The following is a 23,937-nucleotide window of genomic DNA, read 5'->3' as shown; positions in this document are numbered from 1 at the left end:
ACATATGTAGGAACATAAAAACACTATGCAAGTATAACTCAGTTAAGAACAGAGGGTTTTAATAGGCATTTTGAAAATATTTACGATAATGTCCCACGTTTTATTGTAAACAGATGTAATACAAAATTTTAGGAAAAGGAAAACAAAGTTTTATTTTTTCATATATTTCCATTATAAAAACGAGATTCAAATCTATGTGCGCCATTTTAGTCGTTTTGAGTATTCTATAAATATCAAAAAAAAACTCAAAATTTTGAGTTGAATAAGTTTACAATAAAACGTGCGATGTTTGTATTTAACATTTTTAACAACGATTTCTATTTTAATTAATTTAATCAATACAAATATTTTAAGCATTTCACAGCCCAAATTAATACAAATAAAAAATTAGGTGTTTAAAACATATTGCATAAACTTAAGAACTATTTTGAGAGCAACTCAGACTTACTCTATTTGGCTACATTCAATGAAACGTATCTTTTTTTAAATTTTTAGCTCCAATTTATTAAAAACACTAGATAAATTATTTATAAACTAATTGTTTGCCTTTCTGCAATATACGAGATATCTGGTTTACATTTTTGGCCTTAGTGAACATTAATACAAACTTTAGAATACATTAAGTAACTTTTGTAAAAAAAAATAAAACATTATATTTAATTAACAATTTTAGTTTACGATCTTTGATTAATCGTCTATTAATTTATTACATGTAAATGAAATTAAAATAACAAACAAACGGGAAAACTGAAGTAAATCCACATACAACAGACGCAGTGATAGCCTAATTGTAGGCCTGCGGTGTTAGAAATTTGACGGCTCGAGTTCGAATCTCACTCGGAGTGAGTGTAACTTCTAATTTAAAAATACAAAGATATCTGAAGAGATCTTTGGCAGAGTCGAAATAGCTATTATACATATATGTAATACTCCTATATTGCTACAAAAGGCTAGGTACATTCCCAAACATCAGAGTGCCGATATATTGCTGTTTAAATGTTTTCGTTTTTGTATTCAATAATCGAATGTACCTAAATTTAAATTTTATCTTGTCACACTTATGCTGCTACAATCACAAAAATTTTATAGGCCTGTCTTATTTTGATTTCGAATTCAAAACACATTGCGAGCATTTTCTTTTAACAATATAAGAGTATTACATATATGCTATTATATCAGCTAGTATGTTTTATTCCTTCCAGTTTTTCCATCATGATAAAATTACAATAATTTAATATGAGAAAATACGTCTCAAGCTCATTAAAATTTACGAATGTAATTTTAATTTACTAAAATTTAATTATTAACAAGTAAGGACGGGACTGTCTTCGGCTGTGCCGTTCGGTATACTTAATGGTGAGTCTATCTTCTATATTTCTCAACGTTACAAACATCGGACCAAAGTTAATATACCATTTCATGTTCATGAAAGGTATAAAAATATGATTACATGACCTTCTCACAGCATCCACAACCAAGTAGAAAAAAAAAGAGTGTGCTAAATATGTGTTTTTCAAAATAGCTAAGCAATGAGGTTCATGAGTAAAAGAAGAATTCAAAAAGTCTAATTATTTACGTATATGTGTACATACATATGTATATGTAGATATGAGATATTTAACAATAAATAAAGTACATATTATATATTCTGAAATTTCGTAATTCTTTTAATTTGAGATAGTGAAATTTTTGTAAATAAGTATGTATAATATAAAAAAATATATGTAGTCAGTTAAAAAATATAATTTCACTTTCACATTTCACCTTACATACTAATAAATAAATATTTTTACTAAAATATTTTTGTGTTTGCTATAGTAACAATTGTGGCTTATTATATTAAAGCATAGAGATTCCAAAACTTAATCCATCAACGTTGTGTGTCTTTATATTTACATTGTGTCTGCGCGGTAATGATGCCCACAATTTGAGCAACTGCGTCTATCCAAGCCTAAAAGATATTTTGACAATTTATTTATTTACATAAATTTAAGTGCATTTCTTTACAACTTACCTAAACGTGCACGTTCCGTCTCTTTGCCAATAATTATTTCATTAGTTAAATATACTTCCCGACGTATTTGATCGCGCAGCTCAACGCTCATATCGGGTATACACCAACGTACCATAATTATAACAAGTGCAACGAAATTCTGCAAAAAAAATATAAAAATTATTTTATATAGGAAGTACTTATAGGTGAGTTTAATCTATAATATATGTATGCACTATTTTTTATTTACAGCTGCAAGCACGAAAGTAGCAGTGGACATTTTTAGCAAATTTCATCAATTATATTCTTCTAATTTTATATTTTCAATTGTCTATCTCAAACAGGTTTTCGAAAATTTTCGAAAAACCCAAAAGTCTGCATGATAGTTTCATTATTATTATTTAGGACTTTAAGAGTTTTTTTTGTTGAGTATGAAGTCTGCATGAAAATTTAAAATTTTTTTGTATCAGAATTTTTTTGAGTGTTTTTGTAACACAAACGATATAGTCTAATAACCTACAAGTTATAAGTCTGTCAAAATTCGCATTGATTTTTGAAAATTTTTTTCCGAAGGGAGATTTATATTTTCTTCCAAACGAAAGGTGCTTAGTTTTATTTTTATATGAAAGAAAAGTTGAAACCCCTTTCGAATGAAAAATGCCAATTTTGAAAGACCTATAAATTGTACTTTATTAAACTAAAGTTGATTGGGCTACAAAACTGCATACTCAAAAATTTTGCAAACTCTAAATAAGAAATTCGAAATTTTCATGCAAGTTTCTCTAATTTTTGAAATTTTTCAAAAACGTTTGTGAGATTGGTTTGCATAATTTCTGTTTGACATAAATTTTTTTTTTCTTAAATTATCCAAAAAAAGAATATTATTGATGATATTTGCCTAAAATGTACACTGCTATTTTCGTGTTCGCAACTGTACTTACTAGCGGAAATTGCCTTTTGCTTTATCAAAAAAATTTATCAATTTTTTTTTTAATCCAAGGGTTGCAACACAATGTTTCACGTCTTGAATCTGCAGTCTTGAGTAGACGAAAAAAATGGCGAAGCAGCTGTGTCACTGTCAAAGTAGGTTAGGTTAAGTTGAACTGGTTGTTGCATGAGGATCTCACATAGACTGTATGAGTCCATAGTTTTACCAGAAGTTTGCTCAACGTCCAAAATAAGCAACCCTATCGGAAGCCAGGAAATATATTATAAAATAAATATTTCCGCTTGGCATATACTAGAAGCTTTCTGGGACTTATGCTACTTGCTGCTTTAAGATATGAAAACAGCGCCGCCCCTAATGGCTTGAGTTTTAGATCGGTCGTTTTTTCATCCAACTGGCACTCCTATATCTGCTATCACTGACAAGGCCTAATTTAAAAGCATGTAACGCCAGAAAGCAGTGTCCAGTGAGAATACCCATCATGAGCCTCCAGTCACCTCTTTTCAAAAATCAGACTAAATTTGCAAATCTAAGGCTGTACGATCTGCACATGATCATTGATAATTTGCAGCCCCGCGCTTGGTTTCACGTCTTTCTTGATTGGTCGATCATGCGAAACTTTCGGCTTCTCCAAATCTCGTCCTATCTGATTGAGACGTCTACGGCACTACGAAGTAGAAACAAACTTCTTTGTAGCCTCTTTTTTGAGTGCATCCTGGAACTCGGGTGCATCAAAAATATTATAAATAAATGGGATGGATATAATGTAATTCCCATCGAGCCTTTTTAAGAACTATCAGTTTTCTTACAATATTGTTTATTGGTTGGTTAGTGAGTTATATCAAAGCGGCACGTTCGCGCGAATTGGAGGTGCTTTACTATACCAAACAACCAACACAAAACTTCTAACATTGAATCCATATTCCAATCCCTATCTTTATCCCTGCTTTCTATTCACGGAAGTGTTATAAATATAAAAACCACCTTAGATATATTAAATTAAGCCTCATCACTATTGGCAGATACCTGTGAATGACTTCGTCTATTGGGACTCAGCACAAACAGCGAAAAGAGTGTTAGCCTTGCGATTCAAAGGCAACACACTCTTGCCAATATGTATGCACTTCATTGCATTGAGTAGGCATTTGAAAAGTATAATCATCATACTTGTCCTGATGAATAGTTGGGAACCATGGACGGTGTCGAGATAAGATAGAATGTTAATTGGAGTATTCGATAGAAAAGTTATCCAGAAGATGTGTGGTCCTTTCCGTGATGCTACAGAAAATTTAATGATGAGCTGTATGACCTTTACGAAGATATGACTATCATCATCATCTTTAGTAGTCCGATCCGAAAATACATCTATCGATGATCTTATTCGGTAGCAGAGGAATAGGGGAGAAATAGTTTGATAAGGACTTTGGTGGTCCCAAATGGCGTCAGTTATCGCAAAGCAGGGATGATTGGAGGGGCTTACTACACAATGGCTAGAATAGCCTAGGCAGCTTAGCCCCATTAATTAAACTAACAAATAATATGGAATCCATCCCAATTGCATCTAATTTTCCGATTTATTTAGGTTGCGTCGCGAAGCCTTTTCTAACCGCGGTCATTTAGTCACATACATATATGTTTAAATATGATTTAATTAAAAATGAAAATAAAAGAAGCTTGCCACTCATTTTTTAACATTATGATGAGTTTGTGCATTTGTATATTTGTTTTATGTAATAAATAATTCAATGTTGTAAGAGAAGCACTTTTCCAAATTAAAATGTTTAGCCCAATTTCGGAAACGGGGTCATGTGTTAGGTGAGAAGACGTAAAAGTGCAAAACAGATTCATTGACAAAAAGGGTAGCTTATTTGTGAAGTTTTTTTTTTGCGACATCTATTACATTTACCTATTGAATAATTGTAGCTTGAAATAGTTCAATACGTAATTCGCGTAATACATTGTTCACACGGCGCATTACTAATTCATTCGCGTTTCATTTAGGTGGCAATAAACTTGTAACTGCTTGTTACTGAGCATAATGCACACCAGGGATGCACCTTATCGTTAAGCTAATCGTTTTTAAAAAAATGCCACCGTTTCCGTTGAAACACTTCGAAATATTATCCATACAGAAATTGTCAAGATAAATTGTATCTCGTTTTTAACCGAAACGAAAAGCTTTCGTTAACGTTAAAAACGTTAACAAAAACGTGATACTTTATGTTTGAATTGTGCTGGCAATGCTATAGCCATGGTGAAGCCGTAAGGTGGTAACAGCGAGCGGACATACACAAACTCCATGTAATTTGTTTGTGTAATTCGTTGGTGGTAATGTCAAAAATACTCTGAGAAATGTTCGTACTGTCAAAATTCATGAGAAAAGTTGCAATCAGCTTGGCTAATGCTTTCACCTTAAATGACTCCGCCATCAATCAGCTTTGCCAGCATAATTTGAAATTAATAATCAACATAAACGATTTGACTTTGTTTTGATATGGCAGAAAACGAAACAAAATCATTTCGTTAATTTGACGTTCTTAACGTTAATAAACGAAAAGAAATTTTTTTGTTTCGTTTATTAACGTTAATTATCGTAACGAAATGATATCGGTTTGTTGGTTAAGCATGCCTGATGTAAACCCTTTTTGTACCCAACAATATTATAGAAATTATTATTTTAATTTAAGAGTACTTCGCGACATAATTGAGAGTGAACTATCTTAGAATTTTGTATGAAATTTAAGATAGTTCGATAGTTATTGGAAACTGAATAATGAACATGAGAACAAATTACGAATAAAAGGTGCCGTTTGAACACCATATAAGTTTGCCTTCAATAGGTATTAAGGCCACTGTCGGGTGGACACTAGCACACCAAAAGGGAATTTAAAAGCATTTAAGGGTTAATTTAAATAATTTTTACCATTCCAGATTAACTTTGCTAAAATCTCAAAAATGTTTACTTGCGCCAACCACTTCGAAGTTTATAAACTTCACGTCACCTACCACCCTCATTTTACTATACCCACAAGCTGTCGCACAACTACCCATCACTAACATACAATTGCAGCCGGCGCCAACCCACTACTAATTGGCCCTGCATCAAAGTGTGTCAGATCATTAAACTTTTGCACTTTCACAGCACCGCTGCATTGTTTCTACTTCGGCTACCGCCAATGCCGCAGCCACGATTGCTTACAAATCAATCACCAGCAAAGCGAATGCGACAAATGCCATGCAACACGAACCAATTGGCCTAAACTCAATAAAATTAGCAAACAACATATCGGCAGCATATCTCACTTATGCAGCAAATGTCTTAATGTCATAGCAAATGCAATTGTAATATTTTAATTTAGTACAATTGGTAACGTCAAAGCATCAGCAACGCGTCAAGTGCTCTTTAAGTACTTACAAATTTTGAGTGAAATAAAAAAAATTGCAATAAAAAACATTAAAGTGGATTGCCTTAAATCTGTGTTTGAGATACGTTCGTATACTTTTACGCCGGACTTTGAAGAAACTGGAGTATTACCACCATTACCAACATCCACAACCAAATCTAAATTCACTATGAAACGTTTTAATTGCTTTAATTTACGCTCATTTGGCTTTGTTGTTGCCGGCTTTGATATTATTGTGGCCGTAGGTACTCTGGCACTATGCTCCTACCATTTATGGACGGATATTGTACATGTGTCATATTGGCCACAGGACGATGTGAAAATATTAAGTCCGTTGGGCAATTTAATAACAACGTTGGGTGAGTTCCCGGCAAACAACGAAAAAATATTTCTCTAGCATTCGCGAAATATACAGTTCTCGAATTGATAACCAACACCATTCTCAAATCTATATCCAGCAAGTTTCTCCAGTTGGTATTCCACATTGGATATTAAGTCGAAGCGTAGTTGAAAATAAAAATGTTCTCCAAGGTTTATTGTGCAAAAATGAACCAGTGGTTGGAAACCACCGTGGTGTGATGGTAGTGTGATCCGCCTACCACACCGAAGATCGTGGGTTCACATCAGCAACATCGAACATTGTAGAATCAAGTTTTTTCTATTAGAAGAAAATTTTTCTAAGCGGGGTCACCCTCGGCAGTGTTTGGCAAGCACTCCGAGTATATTTCTGCCATTAAAAACTCTCAGTGAAAATTTGTAGTTAAAATTAAAAGGAGCACGACTCAAATTGGAAAAGAAGCTCGGCCTTAAACCTCTTCGGAGGTTATCGTTTATTTATTTTTAAATTAAAAATATTTTTTTTTAATAATACTGCAGTTTTAGAATCTTACATTCATCAAATTAGAAAATCACACTTGAGTACAAGTGGAGAACTATATTTTTCTCAACTTGAGAAACAGCATTTTTTGTCGTATAAAAATCATATTTTGTTGAGAAAGCTACGATTCTCAAGTTGAGCCACTGTTGAGAAAATGAAGCTTGAGATTTGAGATGTATGCTAGCTAGCAGCTAAAGCTCGAATGTGACTGAAACTCAAATGTTTATTGGGTCCTAATGGAAGTTAAAGAAAGCAGGCGTAATATAACTTAGAAAATATTTCGAATATGTAACTAAAGGTTAAGTTGTCATTGGATGCCACTACGCAAATTGTATCACCCGCTGATTTCGAAAATGGAATACATGTTGTTTGTGGCTACCTTTTTGGGATATTTGACACCGTTAATCCGCCAAAAAATGAGATGACTTCCGAACACTTTTCGTGCACCATCTTTATTGACTTCCAAAGCCATTCACCGAAGCCAGATATCTATCGCCTACTGGCAAGAGTATGCAGACTGATCAGTCTGCACCGCGGAATATAAGATGGAATAGGCATATTAAACCTAATACTGGATAATGCAAATTTTAGAAACTTTTTTTGTATACGTTCAAGTCTATTGGAAAGCACATCATAAAACGGATTCCAGATTATAGAAGCATATTCCAATTTGGACCGTACAAATGTACTAAACAGCAATTTTTTAGTATAAGGATCCTTAAATTCAGAACTATTCCGTCTAATGAAAGCTAGAGAGGAATAAGCTTTAGGTATAATGTAATTCAAGTGATCAATAAACGTGAAATTCGAGTCAAAAACAACCCCAAGGTCTTTGATTTTGTAACTAGAACTGAGGACAGAGCCAGAAATAGAGTACGAAGATGTGAGTGGCAATCTAATTTTGTTGAAGGTGACCGAGCAGCATTTTTCGATATTGATCATTAGCATATTTCGATCACACCATTCCTGGAATTTGTTAACCTCATTTTGCATAATTTGAATATCAGAGAAGCTTGTTATTTTTTTAAAAATTTTTAAATCATCGGCATAAAGTAGATGTTCACACAAGGAAAAACACTCTGAGCAATCGTTGATGAAAATAACAAAAAATAGAGGACCAAGGATACTACCTTGAGGAACCCCAGAGGTAGCTCTATATGAAAATGATTTTACACCAGCAATTTTAGATCGCGCCGGCTAACAAACCACTGCCTTGAAACGACTTGGCACAACACTTTAAGCCGCGCGTCAACGGATGCTCTCCTCTTGTCGGTTGGGCGGAGTATATTGACTAATCCGTTCAGCTTATTATTGGAAAGAAATATTGAATTTAAAAGTGCGAGTTTATGAGGCACGCGGAAAATTGAATTACTGAAATGGTATCTAGTGCGAGGTGGTATGCCAGCAACACTAGGTTGAACTGACCTTTAAATAAAGATCTCACATAGACAGAATGTGCATTGCCAGAATTTGTTCTTATGTTCCAGGACTAAAACAACTCCGTGCACTTTGCAAATACTAAAAGGTTTTTACATTGGGAAAAATGTTATTTTTTGAGTTTTTTATTTAGCTTGAAAAATAAAAGTTGCTTTCAATTTTTTAAATTTTTGCTCAGAAACTTTATTTTCATATGCAAATACCTACATATGTATGTAGTTTTGTTTTATTTTTGGAGTTTTGTTCACCTAAATAGCACACTTTTTATTTTAAAACAGTATTCAAAACCATGATTCAATCACAAGAGGTTTGCTCGGCGGACAAATTTTTTGACAATTGCAGCCATTTTGCTCCCAAATCGAATTGACGTCCGTTAACTGTGTTGTTTTTCGGAAAATATTAGTAGTAGAAACAATTTTATTTATGTTATCATGCATTTATTAACTATGGCATGATCTATTAGTGTGGCTGAACATAGGTAATTTTATGAAAAGTACGGAAACCAAGGAATCGTGCACTTTCGTAAACCTATGAACATACGAAACCGAAACCTATTTAAAATTCATCGTTCAACGTCAAAAACGAACGTCTTCCGATTATTCTAAAATACCGGTTTATCCGGAACACTTGCATGAATACATAACGGAAAAAAGCTTTCCGAAATTTCAGAATAAAAAGGTGAATAGTCCCTGTATAGCAGGACCGCACAAAGGCTTAATTCTTCTGTCTAAGTCAAGGCCGGAGTGTAAAGTTCAAAGACAATAAGCCATTTTCTTTTATTTATTTTTTTTTTCAGTTCATTGCAGCTGCTGAGTACCACCCCATGTCGGCTGCCTGTGCAAAATCGTGCTATCTCAAAATATTTTTTAAAAATTTCTCATTTCAGGATTTGTCACAACAACGCCCTATATTAGAATTAGATTGAAAAACGCCATATCTCAGAATGATCTTCATTAACTTCCTCTTATATCAAAATGAATTGAACTAATGCTCAGATAGGGAGTTTTTGAAACAAATTTTGAGATAGTGTATTTTTGGATAAACTTCTAACGTACGGCATTCCTCAAACAAATTCTGAAATGACTAAACCAACATAACTCTTTATCAATACTACTAAAGGTGCATTTCTACTACAATTTTCGCTGAAGAGGATTGAATTATTCCCCGTTCTTCTTACTTTGTAAAAGCAACCCGTCCAGATTTTTAAATTTGGGAGTGTCAAAGCTCTGTCATCATTGGAGAAGAAACCTCTAGTAATTGAATCATGATTCAAAACTATCTTAAACTGTTTTGTCAATTCTCAAATAAAATATAATGCATCCTGTGCCCGATTTTATAAGATTTAAAGTTCAGCACTTAAAATCAAATTCACTGCATTTCAACGAATTAGAAAAATTTCACAGCAAATTTTTCTTTTTTTGATAAGGAATTTGCAGAAAAAGATTTTAGGCCGAGCTTCTCTTCCTATTCGCACCGTGCTCCTTTTAATTTTTCCCACAAATTGTAGGTCCCACGTATTTTATTCCGATTCCGAACGGCATCTGCAAGGCAGATCAATTTTCACTGAGAAACTTTTCATGGCAGAAATACATTCGGAGTGCTTGCCAAATTACTACCGAAAGGCGACCCGGGGTTAGAAAACTGTTTCTAATTGAAACAAGTAAGGAAGGCTAAGTTCGGGTGTAACCGAACATTACATACTCAGTTGAGAGCTGTGGAGACAAAGTAAGGGAAAATCACCATGTTGTAAAAAGAACCTAGGGTAACCCTGGAATGTGTTTGTTAATGATAATTTTAAAAGGGAGTGGGCCTAAGTTCTATAGGTGGACGCCTTTTCGAGATATCGCCATAAAGGTGGACCAGGGGTGACTCTAGAATTTATTTTGTACGATATGGGTATCAAATGAAAGGTGCTAATAAGTGTTTTAAAAGGGAGTGGGCCTTAGTTCTATGGACGCCTTTTCGGAATATCGCCATAAACGTGGACCAGGGCTGACTCTAGAATGCGTTTGTACAATATGGGTATCAAATGAAAGGTGTTAATGAGTATTTTAAAAGGGCGTGGGCCCTAGTTCTATAGGTGGACGCCTTTTCGAGATATCGCCATAAAGGTGGACCAGGGGTGACTCTAGAATTTGTTTGTACGATATGGGTATCAAATGAAAGGTGTTAATGAGTATTTTAAAAGGGCGTGGGCCTTAGTTCTATAGGTGGACGCCTTTTCAAGATATCGCCATAAACGTGGACCAGGGGTGACTCTAGAATGTGTTTGTACGATATGGGTATCAAATTAAAGGTATTAACGAGGGTTATAAAAGGGAGTGGCCCTTAGTTGTATATGTGAAGGCGTTTTCGAGATATCGACCAAAATGTGGACCAGGGTGATCCAGAACATCATCTGTCGGGTACCGCTAATTTATTTATATATGTAATACCACGAACAGTATTCCTTCCAAGATTCCAAGGGCTTTTGATTTCGCCCTGCAAAACTTTTTTATTTTCTTCTACTTAATTTGGTAGGTGTCACACACATTTTACCAAGTTTTTTTCTAAAGTTATATTTTGCGTCAATAGACCAATACAATTACCATGTTTCATCCCTTTTTTCGTATTTGGTATATAATTATGGCAATTTTTTCATTTTTCGTAATTTTCGATATCGCAAAAGTGGGCGTGGTCATAGTCGGATTTCGGCCATTTTTTACACCAATACAAAGTGAGTTCAGATAAGTACGTGAACTGAGTTTAGTAAAGATACATCGATTTTTGCTCAAGTTATCGTGTTAACGGCCGAGCGGAAGGACAGACGGTCGACTGTGTATAAAATCTGGGCGTGGTTTCAACCGATTTCGCCCTTTTTCACAGAAAACAGTTATCGTCCTAGAATCTAAGCCTCTACCAAATTTCACAAGGATTGGTAAATTTTTGTTCGACTTATGGCATTAAAAGTATCCTAGACAAATTAAATGAAAAAGGGCGGAGCCACGCCCATTTTGAAATTTTCTTTTATTTTTGTATTTTGGTGCAGCATATCATTACTGGAGTTGAATGTTGACATAATTTACTTATATACTGTAAAGATATTAACTTTTCTTTTAAAATTTGAATTTAAAAAAAAAAATTTTTTAAAAGGGGGCGTGGTCGTTCTCCGATTTTGCTAATTTTTATTAAGCAGACATATAGTAATAAGAGTAACGTTCCTGCCGAATTTCATCATGATATCTTCAACGACTGCCAAATTACAGCTTGCAAAACTTCTAAATTACCTTCTTTTAAAAGTGGGCGGTGCCACGCCCATTGTCCAAAATTTTACTTTTTTTCTATTATGCGTCATAAGTTCAACTCACCTACCAAGTTTCATCGCTTAATCCGTATTTGGTAATGAATTATCGCACTTTTTCGATTTTTCGAAATTTTCGATATCGAAAAAGTGGGCGTCGCTATTGTCCGATATCGTTAATTTTAAATAGCGATCTGAGATGAATGTCCAGGAACCTACATACCAAATTTCATCAAGATACCTCAAAATTTACTCAAGTTATCGTGTTAACGGACAGACGGACGGACATGGCTCAATCGAATTTTTTTTTTTGATACTGATGATTTTGATATATGGAAGTCTATATCTATCTCGATTCCTTTATACCTGTACAACCAACCGTTATCCAATCAAAGTTAATATACTATGTGAGCTCTGCTCAACTGAGTATAAAAACTTGGTACGATATTTTTGATGTTGAAATAGGGCCGTGAGAAAGTGTTTTTCGAATTGGGTATGTTGAGAACTAATACAAATACAAGAAAATATTAAAAAAATTTTGTCCCAAAACATTCAAATATGTTTTATATGATTTGTTAAAAAAAAATTTTTTTTCAGTTGATTATGTTCTCGTACATAACTTCTCTGATGCATTTTATATGGTTTTGGCAGTTACTGTTTGGATTAAATCGTTGATAAACTTAGTTGTTGCTTCAATACTCATGGACGGTATAAGAAAGGTAAATTGGCTATAAAATAATTTGTTTAAGATTTTTTTGAAATTTTTCTACTTGTCATATATGTATAGCAACGTCTTGTTTGCATTGCTCCCTGGCTTATAAACACCAGCATTTCGATTGGCATTGAGATAGCCGTTTTTATATTCATGGAAATTAAAATGAATGAATTTGAAGAGGAAATTGCATTGGATCGACGAATTGTGCACAGTGTCATTTTTGGTGTATTTATGGGTATAATATTGTAGTTTTTAAATGTGTATAAAACTTTTTAATTTATTATTATTTTTTGTTTGTAGTTTTCAATGCGCTTTCGGTATTTGGCATTTATTCTTTATATAAAATGCTTAAAGACACCGCTAATGAAAATCGCACGCTACAGGAGAGTATTGTGGAAGCAGCTGGACTTTATCAGCATGTCAAAGTTTAGATTTGTTTCTCATTTGTTAGTCTCATAGGAAGAAATATTGCAAGCATTTATTAGCACAGCATAACAGTAATTTTATTGCTGGTATGTTGTCGAAAATGCATTTATTTATTTGAAGGCAAAGTTTTAAAAAGTCAAGAAGAATAAAGCGCTATTGTGCAAAAGTTCAATTAAATAAACCCAATACAGATTTGTTTGTTAAGTAGCAGTGGATAACGCAGTCATACTCTCTGTTGGACAGAGAGGAAAGTGAGTGTGGGAGTGGGATAGATAAAGTGAGTTGATGTGTGAATGGGATGGCTCCCCGCGGTAATGGGGATCCAATCCCGCAAATGACTGCCCGAATAAGTATGCGTTAAAGCTTTTCCGCTGATACGTTTTTTCTTTGTAAAGCAACAACAACGAAAGGGTACTAATGCTAATATTGGACAAGTTTAAAAATTACACGAAAAGGGTTACTACCCCAAATGTATTACCTTAACACGGTCTCTATCTCTTCCCCAAAGATATAATTGAGATAATTACAATATCTTTACACTTTGTTTACTTTGTTGTTGTTATTTCGCGTAACTATATGGAGAATAATGTACGGAGAGAAAGTGGAGGTGGGAGAGGGTAAATGAGAATAAGAATAAAGGTTGAAGGTTAAAGTTCTGTAGAAGAAAGTATGCCGACTGCGCTGGTAGTAGAAATTTAATATTATACGATGCCCTTTTCTCTTAGCCCCTATTTTTCAAAGAGTGTTAGAGATTATTCTATACAAATGAACAAAATTCTAATAATAATATTTCCAGAGAAATACAGTACGAAATACTCATATGTATATATGGGAGGTTCCAGATCCCTTTCTGCCTGCAGTGTGAATGGTCCTTTTTGTGCCTCGACGCCTCCTCCATTGCACTTCTGTTTTCTGGAGGTATTATAGATTAGCCTCATATAACTCCTTATCTAATTTATGTAATCGAACATGAATAAAATAAATAAATGCAAGGCGCGATAACTTCCGAAGAGTTTTTAGGCCGAGCTTCTCTTCCAATTTGCATCGTGGTCCTTTTTAATTTTTCCTACAAATTGGCGGGATAGGACCTAATTGTTTTATGCCGACTCCGAACGGCATCTGCAAGGCAGATGAGTTTTCACTGAGAGATTTTCTTCTAATTGAAAAAACTTGTTTCTAAAATTTTGGAGTTTGCTTCACCCAGGATCTTCGGTGTGTTAGGCGGAGCACGCTACCATCACACCACGGCGGTAAATACTACCACACATACTCAGTAAGAAAGATTTAGTTAGAATCAACGATGCCACGCCCCTGATGTACGCATATACATACATCCTTCCCTGTAAGATATCCAAACACTCCTTTAAATTTGGTTCTGATCGGTACATCCGTTTAGGAGGCAACATACATTATTTACGCTAGGCTACGCTAATTTATTGAGTTTAAAGTCCGAAAGGTGAAAGAATTAATAAATTTTCCAAAAGAGGACTATGTCGTTCACGTAGTGAAGTTTACCATTTATCATTATTGTTTTAAGTTTTCTTTTGCTATGGGGTAAAATTCATCACGCTGGAAGATCAAAAAGAGAGGATACAGAGGATGAATATGAGTTGGTGTAGTTGTACTCATTAAAAATGCGGCGTCAACTCGCTTTGTTTACCTCTTAAATTAAACGAAAATTAAATTTTGTACTCAAATCTCTCGCTGTTGACGACCGGGTTGTGTACGTGTATAAAGCCCATTACGTACGTATGAAGGCTGAATATAAGTCGGTGCCTAGATAAGCAACTTACTGTCTCTAATATGAAGAATTAACAGCGTCGTTTGCAATAAATAATTTTCGCTGAATGGCATTGGTCAACATTGAACTGAGTCGTACCATTAAACTAGTTCATTCGCGAACTACACAACTTTATATTATATAGATTAACTCACCTCAAATACAACAACGAAAGCCAACCGACAAGCGAGTATAATGTAATACATGCTAGTTAAACTATATTTATGTTCTGAGGTAGGTGGTTCACGATAGTCGGCATAGCTGAAATGACAGATGGCATAAATTATTCGCTTTTAAAAAAAGATACGCAATATTTAATTGTACTTACAAGCAAGTTGTTATATTTGAATTATCTCCAGCTAAACTGCGTAAAGCTGCTGATTCACTGATATTATATTCCGAAAGTGTAAAATCCAAATAACCGGCAAGAGTATGATCGGCTGATACTTGTGCTCTATAAACAAGGCGAGGTATGAAGTCGGAAGTAAAAGCAATGATAAAACCCTGTGGCAAACAAAAAAGCAATGTATTAGTTAACTATAATAAACTTAGAGAAACTTTTATATTTTTCAAGAAGAAAAATCTTAACTAACATTGGTTATAACGCTCAGCTTTCCTATGCTATCCAATATGCTATACCAAACGCCAATATTACGTACACGCTGTGAAACTGGACGTCTATAGTTGGCCAGCAACTTTTTCGCATCCAAACGCATTTCAAAAATATTATTGATTAATGCAAAGAATGGTGCCAAAGGGAAAGCGGAAACAAATAATGTAACAAACCCATATTGTAGCACTGAAAAATATGAAGTTGGAGAAGTTAGTTAAGTGAGTTTTGAAAAATCTTATGAAGAAATTAAAGAAACCACTTGCCCATTTCTAAATATTCGGGAAACAAACTACGTGGACCCCATTCCAACAATTTTAAATCACGCAGATATCGTTCCACTTTTTCTTTATTAACTTCTTGCTTATTAATATTAAACAAACGCGACAGACCCACTTGTATGGCCATTATTTTACGCCATATCCTTGGCATTATCACCTCCAGTATGGAGTTAAAAGCTTGCTTTCCAATCATTATGATTGCCAATTGTATGCAGAGTTCAGTCAAACAACCACCGGAGGAGCACTAGAAAAGCATTATAAACAGTTGAACTTTGTCTCTTAAGAAATATTGCTACTCTGCATACCTCTTCTTGTCTATAGTCAAATATTTTATTATATTGCCCCGGGTGTCCCACGAATTTTCCTTTAAAGAATGCGATGTAAAATATTGATGCATAGTAATTAACGAATTGCAATAAATAAATTTTTAATGTTAATGAATCGTCAAATTGTGTTTGCGTGCGCCACATTTCCAACTCAGTCAGGTATTCGGCAAGTTGCGTATACATCTGTAAAGGAAGTAAGAAAATATTGTAATTCAAAATACCTCAGTTCATTCAATTAATTATGGACATACTTACATAATTCAACACATAAAGTAGACATAAATTTACAAACGCCGCCGATGCTGTAGCTAACATAATTGCGCTCGATGTGGTCATTGTGCTGGAACCCAATTTAAGAGTGGCCAACATAGACATCCGATACACAACTACAGCAACCAACGCCACAAAAGCCAAAAATATTAATAAAAATACTACAGAAACACTAAAAACAGTGGCAGGAAATTTCATACGCCAAAATGGCACTGTGGGCTCTTTAATATTCGTCACATAGTCAATACGCGTGCGTATATTTTTCAAATGTTCCAAACGTGTTAGATATTCGAGGCGGGGATGTTCTTCATGCGCATCAAAACCAGTTAAATCCCAACGATGCGTTATTTCGGCAGAATAACGTTTCCATAATTCCAAAAATAGTGTAGCCCAAAAGGACATAAAGACAGCAAAGAACACAGTACTGGGATTATCGAAGAGGTAGGTAATTTTGGCATAGAAACATGTCTCCTTGAGGTACCAAAAATTGCACCAATCACATAAAGGGCACATAGTAAGATTGTCAGTATGTTTGTTGACACATACATCTTGACTAAATAAAAAAAGGAAAATAAGAGTTTTACTCATTAAAGTTGTAGAAGAAGACATTTTACTCATCAACTTACACTGGCACATAATCTTTTAATGTTATTAAAGAGTAAATAAAACATAAAACACCGAATAGAGAGGCAAGCAGCAACATGTAAGTATAGAACCCCAACCAAGCAAAGTATAAACCTTTGGTAAAGTAAAGATAACAATGTTATAAAGGATAATTGTATATAATTAATATATATGCAAAATACCGATTTTTACGCCAAAATAATCCTTCACATAATCAAGCGGTTGATAACGATACCATTTGTTGATGGAAGCCCAGTGTGTATAGAGAGCTTCACGCATTGTGCCTTTTTCTGTGATTTCGCCCTGAAATGAAAACAGTATAAGATGAGTGAAATCAATAATAAATTTTTCGATTTCCAAACTTTGAAAATACCGTGGTGCCACGCCCCCTTGAGAAAAAAAGTGCAATACGGTATATCTTAGAAAATAATTCAAGTATGTATTCAATTGTGGGTATAGAGATGGTTTAGAGATGTGTAGGAGGTGAAAAGGGACAGAAAACTGCTGGAAAGATGTGGCAGCGAGGTAGGGGGAAAAGGAGAAAATAAGGTGGGAAAAAGAGAGGGAAAAGGAGAGAAGAGAAATAGCATCATGGAAGAGAGCGGTGAGGGAAAGGATAAGTGGGTGGAGAGAATGGGAGAGGGCGGCGGAAGACAGAAGTGTGTAGGATGAGATGAAAATGAATGAACCATTGGGTATACAAAAAGTGGGAAGGAAAAGTATGTGAAGGATGAAAGAGAGTGGATATTTGTAATAGTGGGTATAGAGATGTGTAGGCAGACCAGACGAGAGGGGAGGGGGAATGGGGGCATTCCCTCCGGGCCAGGAGTTTCTGAGGGGGCCCGCGATTTAGAGGTACTAAAACATTTTTTTTTTAATTCAGGAGAGTCCTTAGCTGTTACATGTGCAATTTTCGAGCCGAAATATTTAATTTGGCCGCTGGCTCAAAACCATTCAGGTTCCGCATCCGAATCGACTATTGCCTGGGCCTTCGAACAGTGAGGAGACAATAAAAACATCAAACAAAAATGTATGTTTACATGAATCCGAAATCTTAAAGTTTTCGTGGTGACACTGATGAAGGTTCATCTTCAAAAAGTCTTCCAACAATACCACCAACTCTGTATCAAAGTCCAGATTATTTAAACGACTTTAACATCGGTATCGTGAATAATGAGTTTTAGCGATCTGAAGAAGTCAACGAAATAAATCGTCGATGTCATCAAAAGTGTCCTGTCATTTTTCCACGTGATCGTCATGACGCATTTCCTACCTCGTTGTTAAACAGAATCTTGCCAAATGGAGAGAAAGTGGAGTGTGACTGGTTGGTGTGGAGTGCCACTATCAATACTTTTTATTGCCTACCATGTCGTCTGTTAAGGACCAATACTTTAAATCGACCTAAAATTTGTTGTGATCACATTAAATGTTATATTCAGTGGCGATCTTTACAAAATTTAATTCAAAAGGAGGCTACAATTGATACACTTATCAATGAACAGCTAATCACTGAAACTCAAAAGGGGAAAGAAATTTTATATAGAATTTTAGACACTACTTTATTTTTGGGTGAAAGAGGCCTAGCTTTCAGAGGCGAAAGTATATACAAATTTTTTGGGCCTCTTAGAACTCATAAGCCATTATGATCCGATACTTAGAAATCATTTGGGGAAAGTTAGGATTTCACAACAGCAGCACAAACTTTTACAAGTTCACTATCTTTCCCCAGACATTCAGAACGAGTTTATAGAAATTTGTGCAAAACACGTGAGGGAAACTATATTAGATCAACGGAAGAAAGCCAAGTATTTTGCTATTATCTATATAAAATCAACGGAAGAAAGCCAAGTATTTTACTATTATCGTTGATGCTACGCCTGATGCTAGTCACGTTGAACAGACTGCGTTCATTTTGAGCTACCTCCATTTCAATTCGAAAGTAACAAATTTTACAATTTGAAAACGGTTTTTGGCTTTGATTGTAGCCAAAAAACTGGTGAGGAAATCGCTGATTTAATTTGCCATACTCTAGGTAAACATGAAATCCTATTAAAAGATTACTCGCCTTGTGCAACCCACAGTCTGAATTTATGTGGTGTTGATGCTGCAGAATGTTGTACGGCTGCAATTGCAATACAGGAGTGTGTAGCATGAGAGGAAAATTAATGAACCATTTGGGATACAAAAAGTGGGAAGGAAATGAATGTGAAGGATGAAAGAGAGTGGATAGTTATCAGCCTCACCTACCCGTGGCGAACTCGGATTATTTAGCAGGGCATGCTTTGGCTCCATACGTAAGTAGGGAGTTGGATGACCTATAAAGTTCAACTTGCTCAAATCTTAGTACCTTAACGGTGCCTGTTTTCGGAACGTAACGTATCAATATATCCGGCAAAGGACGATAAATATCAATAAAACATCCCAACACCTTCGGAGAATCCCTGCGCAAGCAAAACGAGGAAAAAAGGGGGCGGAAAGGGAATACGGCGAAGAAGCGAAAAAAATATATAAATAGTCGGTCCGATTTAACGCCGAGTGGATTTAGGGCGAGCTTCTCTTCCGATTTGCGTTGTGCTTCTTTTCAATTTTTCCTAAAAATTGGCGGGACGGGATCTACCTCTTTGCCGACTCCGAACGGCAGCTGCCAGGCAGATAAATTTTCACTGAGAAGCTTTTTGTGGCAGAAATACTTGCAGTGTTTGTCAAGCCATTGTCGAGTGGCATCCCCACTCAAAAAATACTTGTTTCTAATTGGAAAAACTTCTTTCTAAATTTTGATGTTGCTTTGCCCGGGACTTGCACCCACAACTTTAGGTGTGTTAGGCGGAGCATGCTACCACCACATCATTGCGTCTCGATGGTATATTTTTTGGGGCTATTTCCGGGACCATTTTGAGATAATTTCTGGACTTTTTCGGATCATTTCAAGACATTTTTTTTTTGTAATGCTGAAATCATTCTGGGACTTTTTTGAGATGATTTCGGGATTATTTAGTTTTTGTTTTTTTTTTTTTTGGAATTGTTATAGGTACTACTTCGAGTGTTAAATAACAACTCGGTATTGTTTGCACGACTACTTCGAGATAATTTTCGGGCTATTTTGAGCTTAATTTGGAATTATCTTAGGATTATTCCAGAACTATTTTGATATTACATTAGCAACTACGAAGGGATTATTTCTGTGACTATTTGGAATCATTTTGCAGGGTTCGGAAAAACTTATTTCAGAATACGAAAAGTTATAGGGTCGTTTTTGGTTTGTTGTCGACGTTTTATCGGCTGGTTATCGACTTATTAACGACACAATTGTTATCGATGAGTTATCGGTTTATTATTGAAAAAAAATCGATTTGTAATCGAAAACAGGTAGTTTTTCTTTCGAAAAGTTATCGCCTTATTATCGAAAGTTATCAATTTGAATTGATATCGGTGTGTTATTAACAAGTTATCGGCTTGTTATCAAAGTGTTATTGGAATCGATCGTGTTATTGCGATCGCTGATTTTAAACTGTTTTATCAAAAGAAACAATAAACAATAATTTACAAGTTTTCACTCACATCATGCAGGGCATAGGCTGCGCAATAAACATTCAACGCTACCAAGCGATCGATGCCGAAAGCGCGTGGATCCTTACTACGATCTTCGAAATATTGGCGATCCAGAATGAATTGTACAATACGTGAGCAGACGGAATTGGTGAAGAAGCAGCGATGATTAATATCGAATCTACAAATTAAGGAAAGCATACCCAAGAATATAAAATAAATATTTTTCTATTTAATTACACTTACAAATACTCCTTATCACGACTATAGATGGCAGTAAAGCGATGTGCACGACGGGGAAAATATTTTTCATCCACAAATATATTGCGCAGGAAAAATTGTACAACACTTTTGAGACTAGAGAACATACTGCGGGTAGAACGATTCACAGCGGACATACCAGGAATCTAAAAACAAGCATATTCAAATTTTTTGTTAATTTTTGTAAAAATTAGGTGTTAAGAAAATATTAGTAAAAGTACAGTTAAAACGTAAATAGAAAACAAGTCAAGGTGTCTAAGTTCGGGTGTAACCGAACATTATATACTCAGCGTGAGCTTAAATTGCACATTTCATTTCAGATAAATTACTTTTCTACATAACACATGGCACCACCCGTTTAAAAAAAATGTCTCCCGATTTCCTCTTACAATAAAACTTGATAAGTGAAATATCATTGATTCAAAACTATTTTTGCTAAGTTATTGCTTATTATTCTAGGCTACAACCCTTTTAGACTTGTTTTATATCTAAGTTGCCGTGGTCTTTAACCGATCCCGTCCATTTTTACTAGAAATATTTTCTGCTATAAGGAAAATATGTGTACACAATTTCATTACGATATGTTAATTTTTCTTCGAGTTCTGGCTCCCGACAAATAGAAAATAGCTTAGTCATAAAAGGGGCGGTGCCACACCCATTTTCAAAAATTTTAGTGTTTTCCAATTTAATGTTATAATTCAATTCAAAAAGTAAAATTCTATTGATCCAAAGCTCTTTTTCGCTAAGATATAGCTTATTATTTTCGTCTACGACCCTTTTAAAAATCTTTTATAGAAAAGTGGTCGTAGTCTTTAACCGATCTCGTCCATTTTTTCTAGAAATATTTCCTGCTATAGGGAAAATGTGTGTACCCAATTTCATTACGATCCGTTAATTTTTCTTCGAGTTATGTCTCCCGAAACATAGAAAATTGCTTAGTCATAAAAGGGGCGATGCCAGACCAGTTTTTTAAAATTTGAAGTTTTTCCTATTTATTGTTTTATATCCACTTGGGAAATGAGATACCATTGATATAAAGCCCTTTTTTGAAAAGATATAGCTTATTTTATTCGTCCACAACCCTTTTAAAAATCTTTTATATAAAAGTGGGCGTGGTCCTTAACCGACTTCGTTAATTTTTCTTCAAAGCATTCCTTATAGTAAAGGCAACCTCTCTGCCGAATTTTGTTACGATAGGTTTAACGGTTTTTGATTTATGATTAATAATATTTGTAAAATTGATTTTATCACAAGTGGGCGGTGCCACGCCTATTTTAAACATGTTTTCCAAATTTTTATCAAGAGTCTCAATATCAGTCCTCATGTCTAATTTCAAGGTGTATTATTTACTAAATTCTAGGTGTATTATCTACTAAATTATCAGATTTTTTGTGTTTTCCAAAATTTGGGCGTGGTTATCATCCGATTTCGCTCATTTTCAATACCAGTCTATTCTGGGTCCAGATAAGCTCGTGTACCAAATTTGGTGAAGATATCTCAATATTTACTCAAGTTATCGTGCTAACGGACGGACGGACGGACGGACATGGCTCAATCAAATTTTTTTCGATACTGATAATTTTGATATATGGAAGTCTATATCTATCTCGATTCCTTTATACCTGTACAACGAAAAGTTATCCAATCAAAGTTAAAAGCGTGCAAAGCACGCTGAGTATAAAAAGTTTATACTGGAAATTATTGCACATAACAACAGCAGCGCAAATAAACAATTAATTTGTTTAAAGGAATAATTTGTTGAGCTGAAGCAGTTGAAAATGTTTAAGAAAATAAGTTTTGTCAATAGTGAGCAGCGTTAAATTATATTGGAATTAATGTGAAACAAGAGCGCGTGTGTATGTATGTTATTCAGACCTTTCGTGAAAGAAACTGCGCTGCATGTTGAAAACGACTGTAATTGCTGTAAGATGTGGTCCTACAAAGTTCCTGTAATTGTAGTGCAATATGTTTGAAATAGAATTTGGCAAATAATTAATGCTTTTTGTAAAAACATATTACAACATCCAATATTTTCTTAACAACTAAAGTATGAATATAGTGTAAATTATGAGAAAATCGTGTTATTATTATAAACTACACAGTCAGAGAAGTTCTATAACTAAACTATTAAGGACCGTTGCCTCCCCCAGCGGGTTAGGGGTTAGAATATACCCGCGGTAGGTATGCCTGTCGTAAGAGGCGACTAAAATACCAAATAGATTCAAAAGGTTGTGTAGCGCATCTCCTTTCAGGTTGCCAGCGCAATATATAGCTTCTCCAAACCCAATTGTCAACCTCACCTATCCGTGGCGAATCCTGTTTTATTAACAGTCGAGGCTCTGGCGACCCCGAACTCCTTATGGATGTAGGGGGTTGGAGGGTGGTTATGGCCAAGAAGATCGCATGTGGTCATAACAATTCGTTCCCGAGATGGTCAGGCTTGGTACCGGAACGTACAGGATCTGCATCCGGCAAAGAACCATCAACATCGATAACACTCCCCAAGACCTTCGGGGAGTGTCCTTATCGCTACAACAACAACAACAACAACCGTTGTCTTAAGTAAGCTTAAAAGTTTATCTGTCCGATAAAAACATTATTCTTAGTGAACAAAATTTGTGTTTGTAGGGCTGATAAATTTTAAAGCCACATGTGAAAACGGATTTACTTTGAAAAAAACCTATACTTTCACCCGGTCTCAGATCATCGAAACATACGTGAATAGATATGTTATAACCCATAGATCCGTCTACTTTTTCTGTTTGGCTGTGCGAGCTCTTTAGGCGTTTTTACCGAATAATTGATATCAATTTTATTAATCAAATATCAAATAACGAAATTGAAAAAATCCTTTTTGGCTGTTTTTAGAAGAATGAAAGAATTGTGTTTAAGACGCTAAATATTTGTGGCGACTTTTCAACAGCAAGGAGTGATTACAGTCAGCGTCGAGAGAGTCCACGGTAATTTGTAAGAGGTTTTGGTCCTATGACGATGGAATGGGGTCGTCTTTGGCAAGGTATTTGCGAAGCAAGGGGTAGGAGTCGATCTGACCGTTGGTGCGCCATGTCATCTGGAGAAATTGCATACCAATATGAGATGTGGAAAGGAACAAACTTCCTCCTCAAACTGGACAAAGCTTACTGCCGTCCACACAAGCCATT

The 23,937-nt window shown here is 35.1% G+C and overlaps 2 protein-coding genes across 4 annotated transcripts in view; one reads left to right on the top strand and one right to left on the bottom strand.

Moving 5' to 3' along the window:
* Window positions 1-478: 478 nt before the first annotated feature.
* Window positions 479-23,937, bottom strand: part of subdued (anoctamin 1) — a 49,253-nt gene continuing 25,794 nt past the window's right edge. For 2 of the 3 annotated variants that reach the window (XM_067758183.1, XM_067758187.1), the window contains exons 4-16: window positions 22,652-22,723; window positions 20,762-20,922; window positions 20,528-20,696; window positions 17,152-17,272; window positions 16,972-17,083; window positions 16,331-16,898; window positions 16,055-16,258; window positions 15,735-15,993; window positions 15,452-15,657; window positions 15,187-15,362; window positions 15,014-15,119; window positions 2,015-2,153; window positions 479-1,951 (exon numbers count right to left, since the gene is read on the bottom strand). In XM_067758183.1, the coding sequence (XP_067614284.1) occupies window positions 1,893-1,951; window positions 2,015-2,153; window positions 15,014-15,119; window positions 15,187-15,362; window positions 15,452-15,657; window positions 15,735-15,993; window positions 16,055-16,258; window positions 16,331-16,898; window positions 16,972-17,083; window positions 17,152-17,272; window positions 20,528-20,696; window positions 20,762-20,922; window positions 22,652-22,723 (2,352 nt within the window). In that variant the 3' untranslated portion in view covers window positions 479-1,892. The remainder of the gene's footprint in view (window positions 1,952-2,014; window positions 2,154-15,013; window positions 15,120-15,186; window positions 15,363-15,451; window positions 15,658-15,734; window positions 15,994-16,054; window positions 16,259-16,330; window positions 16,899-16,971; window positions 17,084-17,151; window positions 17,273-20,527; window positions 20,697-20,761; window positions 20,923-22,651; window positions 22,724-23,937) is intronic. The other variant, XM_067758185.1, reaches the window with a different exon arrangement.
* LOC137244016 (uncharacterized) lies at window positions 6,317-13,250 on the top strand. The gene is made up of 4 exons (XM_067772469.1): window positions 6,317-6,702; window positions 12,535-12,656; window positions 12,725-12,887; window positions 12,953-13,250. The coding sequence occupies exons 1-4, from the start codon at window positions 6,513-6,515 to the stop codon at window positions 13,081-13,083; spliced, it is 606 nt and encodes a 201-aa protein (XP_067628570.1). The 5' UTR covers window positions 6,317-6,512; the 3' UTR covers window positions 13,084-13,250.

The sequence above is a fragment of the Eurosta solidaginis genome, chromosome 1, assembly GCF_040869045.1.
Source record: "Eurosta solidaginis isolate ZX-2024a chromosome 1, ASM4086904v1, whole genome shotgun sequence".
Classification (NCBI taxonomy): domain Eukaryota; kingdom Metazoa; phylum Arthropoda; class Insecta; order Diptera; family Tephritidae; genus Eurosta; species Eurosta solidaginis.
Note: the sequence above shows the minus strand (reverse complement) of the source record. Positions and strands in the feature narration are given on the sequence as shown.

Bases quoted from the DNA above. Each gene is read 5' to 3' on its own strand.
- LOC137244016 (XM_067772469.1), top strand. From the start codon at position 6,513: ATGAAACGTTTTAATTGCTTTAATTTACGCTCATTTGGCTTTGTTGTT. The intron at 12,657-12,724 runs GTAAATTGGCTA...ATATATGTATAG, and splicing joins TCATGGACGGTATAAGAAAG to CAACGTCTTGTTTGCATTGC. The intron at 12,888-12,952 runs GTATAATATTGT...TTTTGTTTGTAG, and splicing joins CATTTTTGGTGTATTTATGG to TTTTCAATGCGCTTTCGGTA.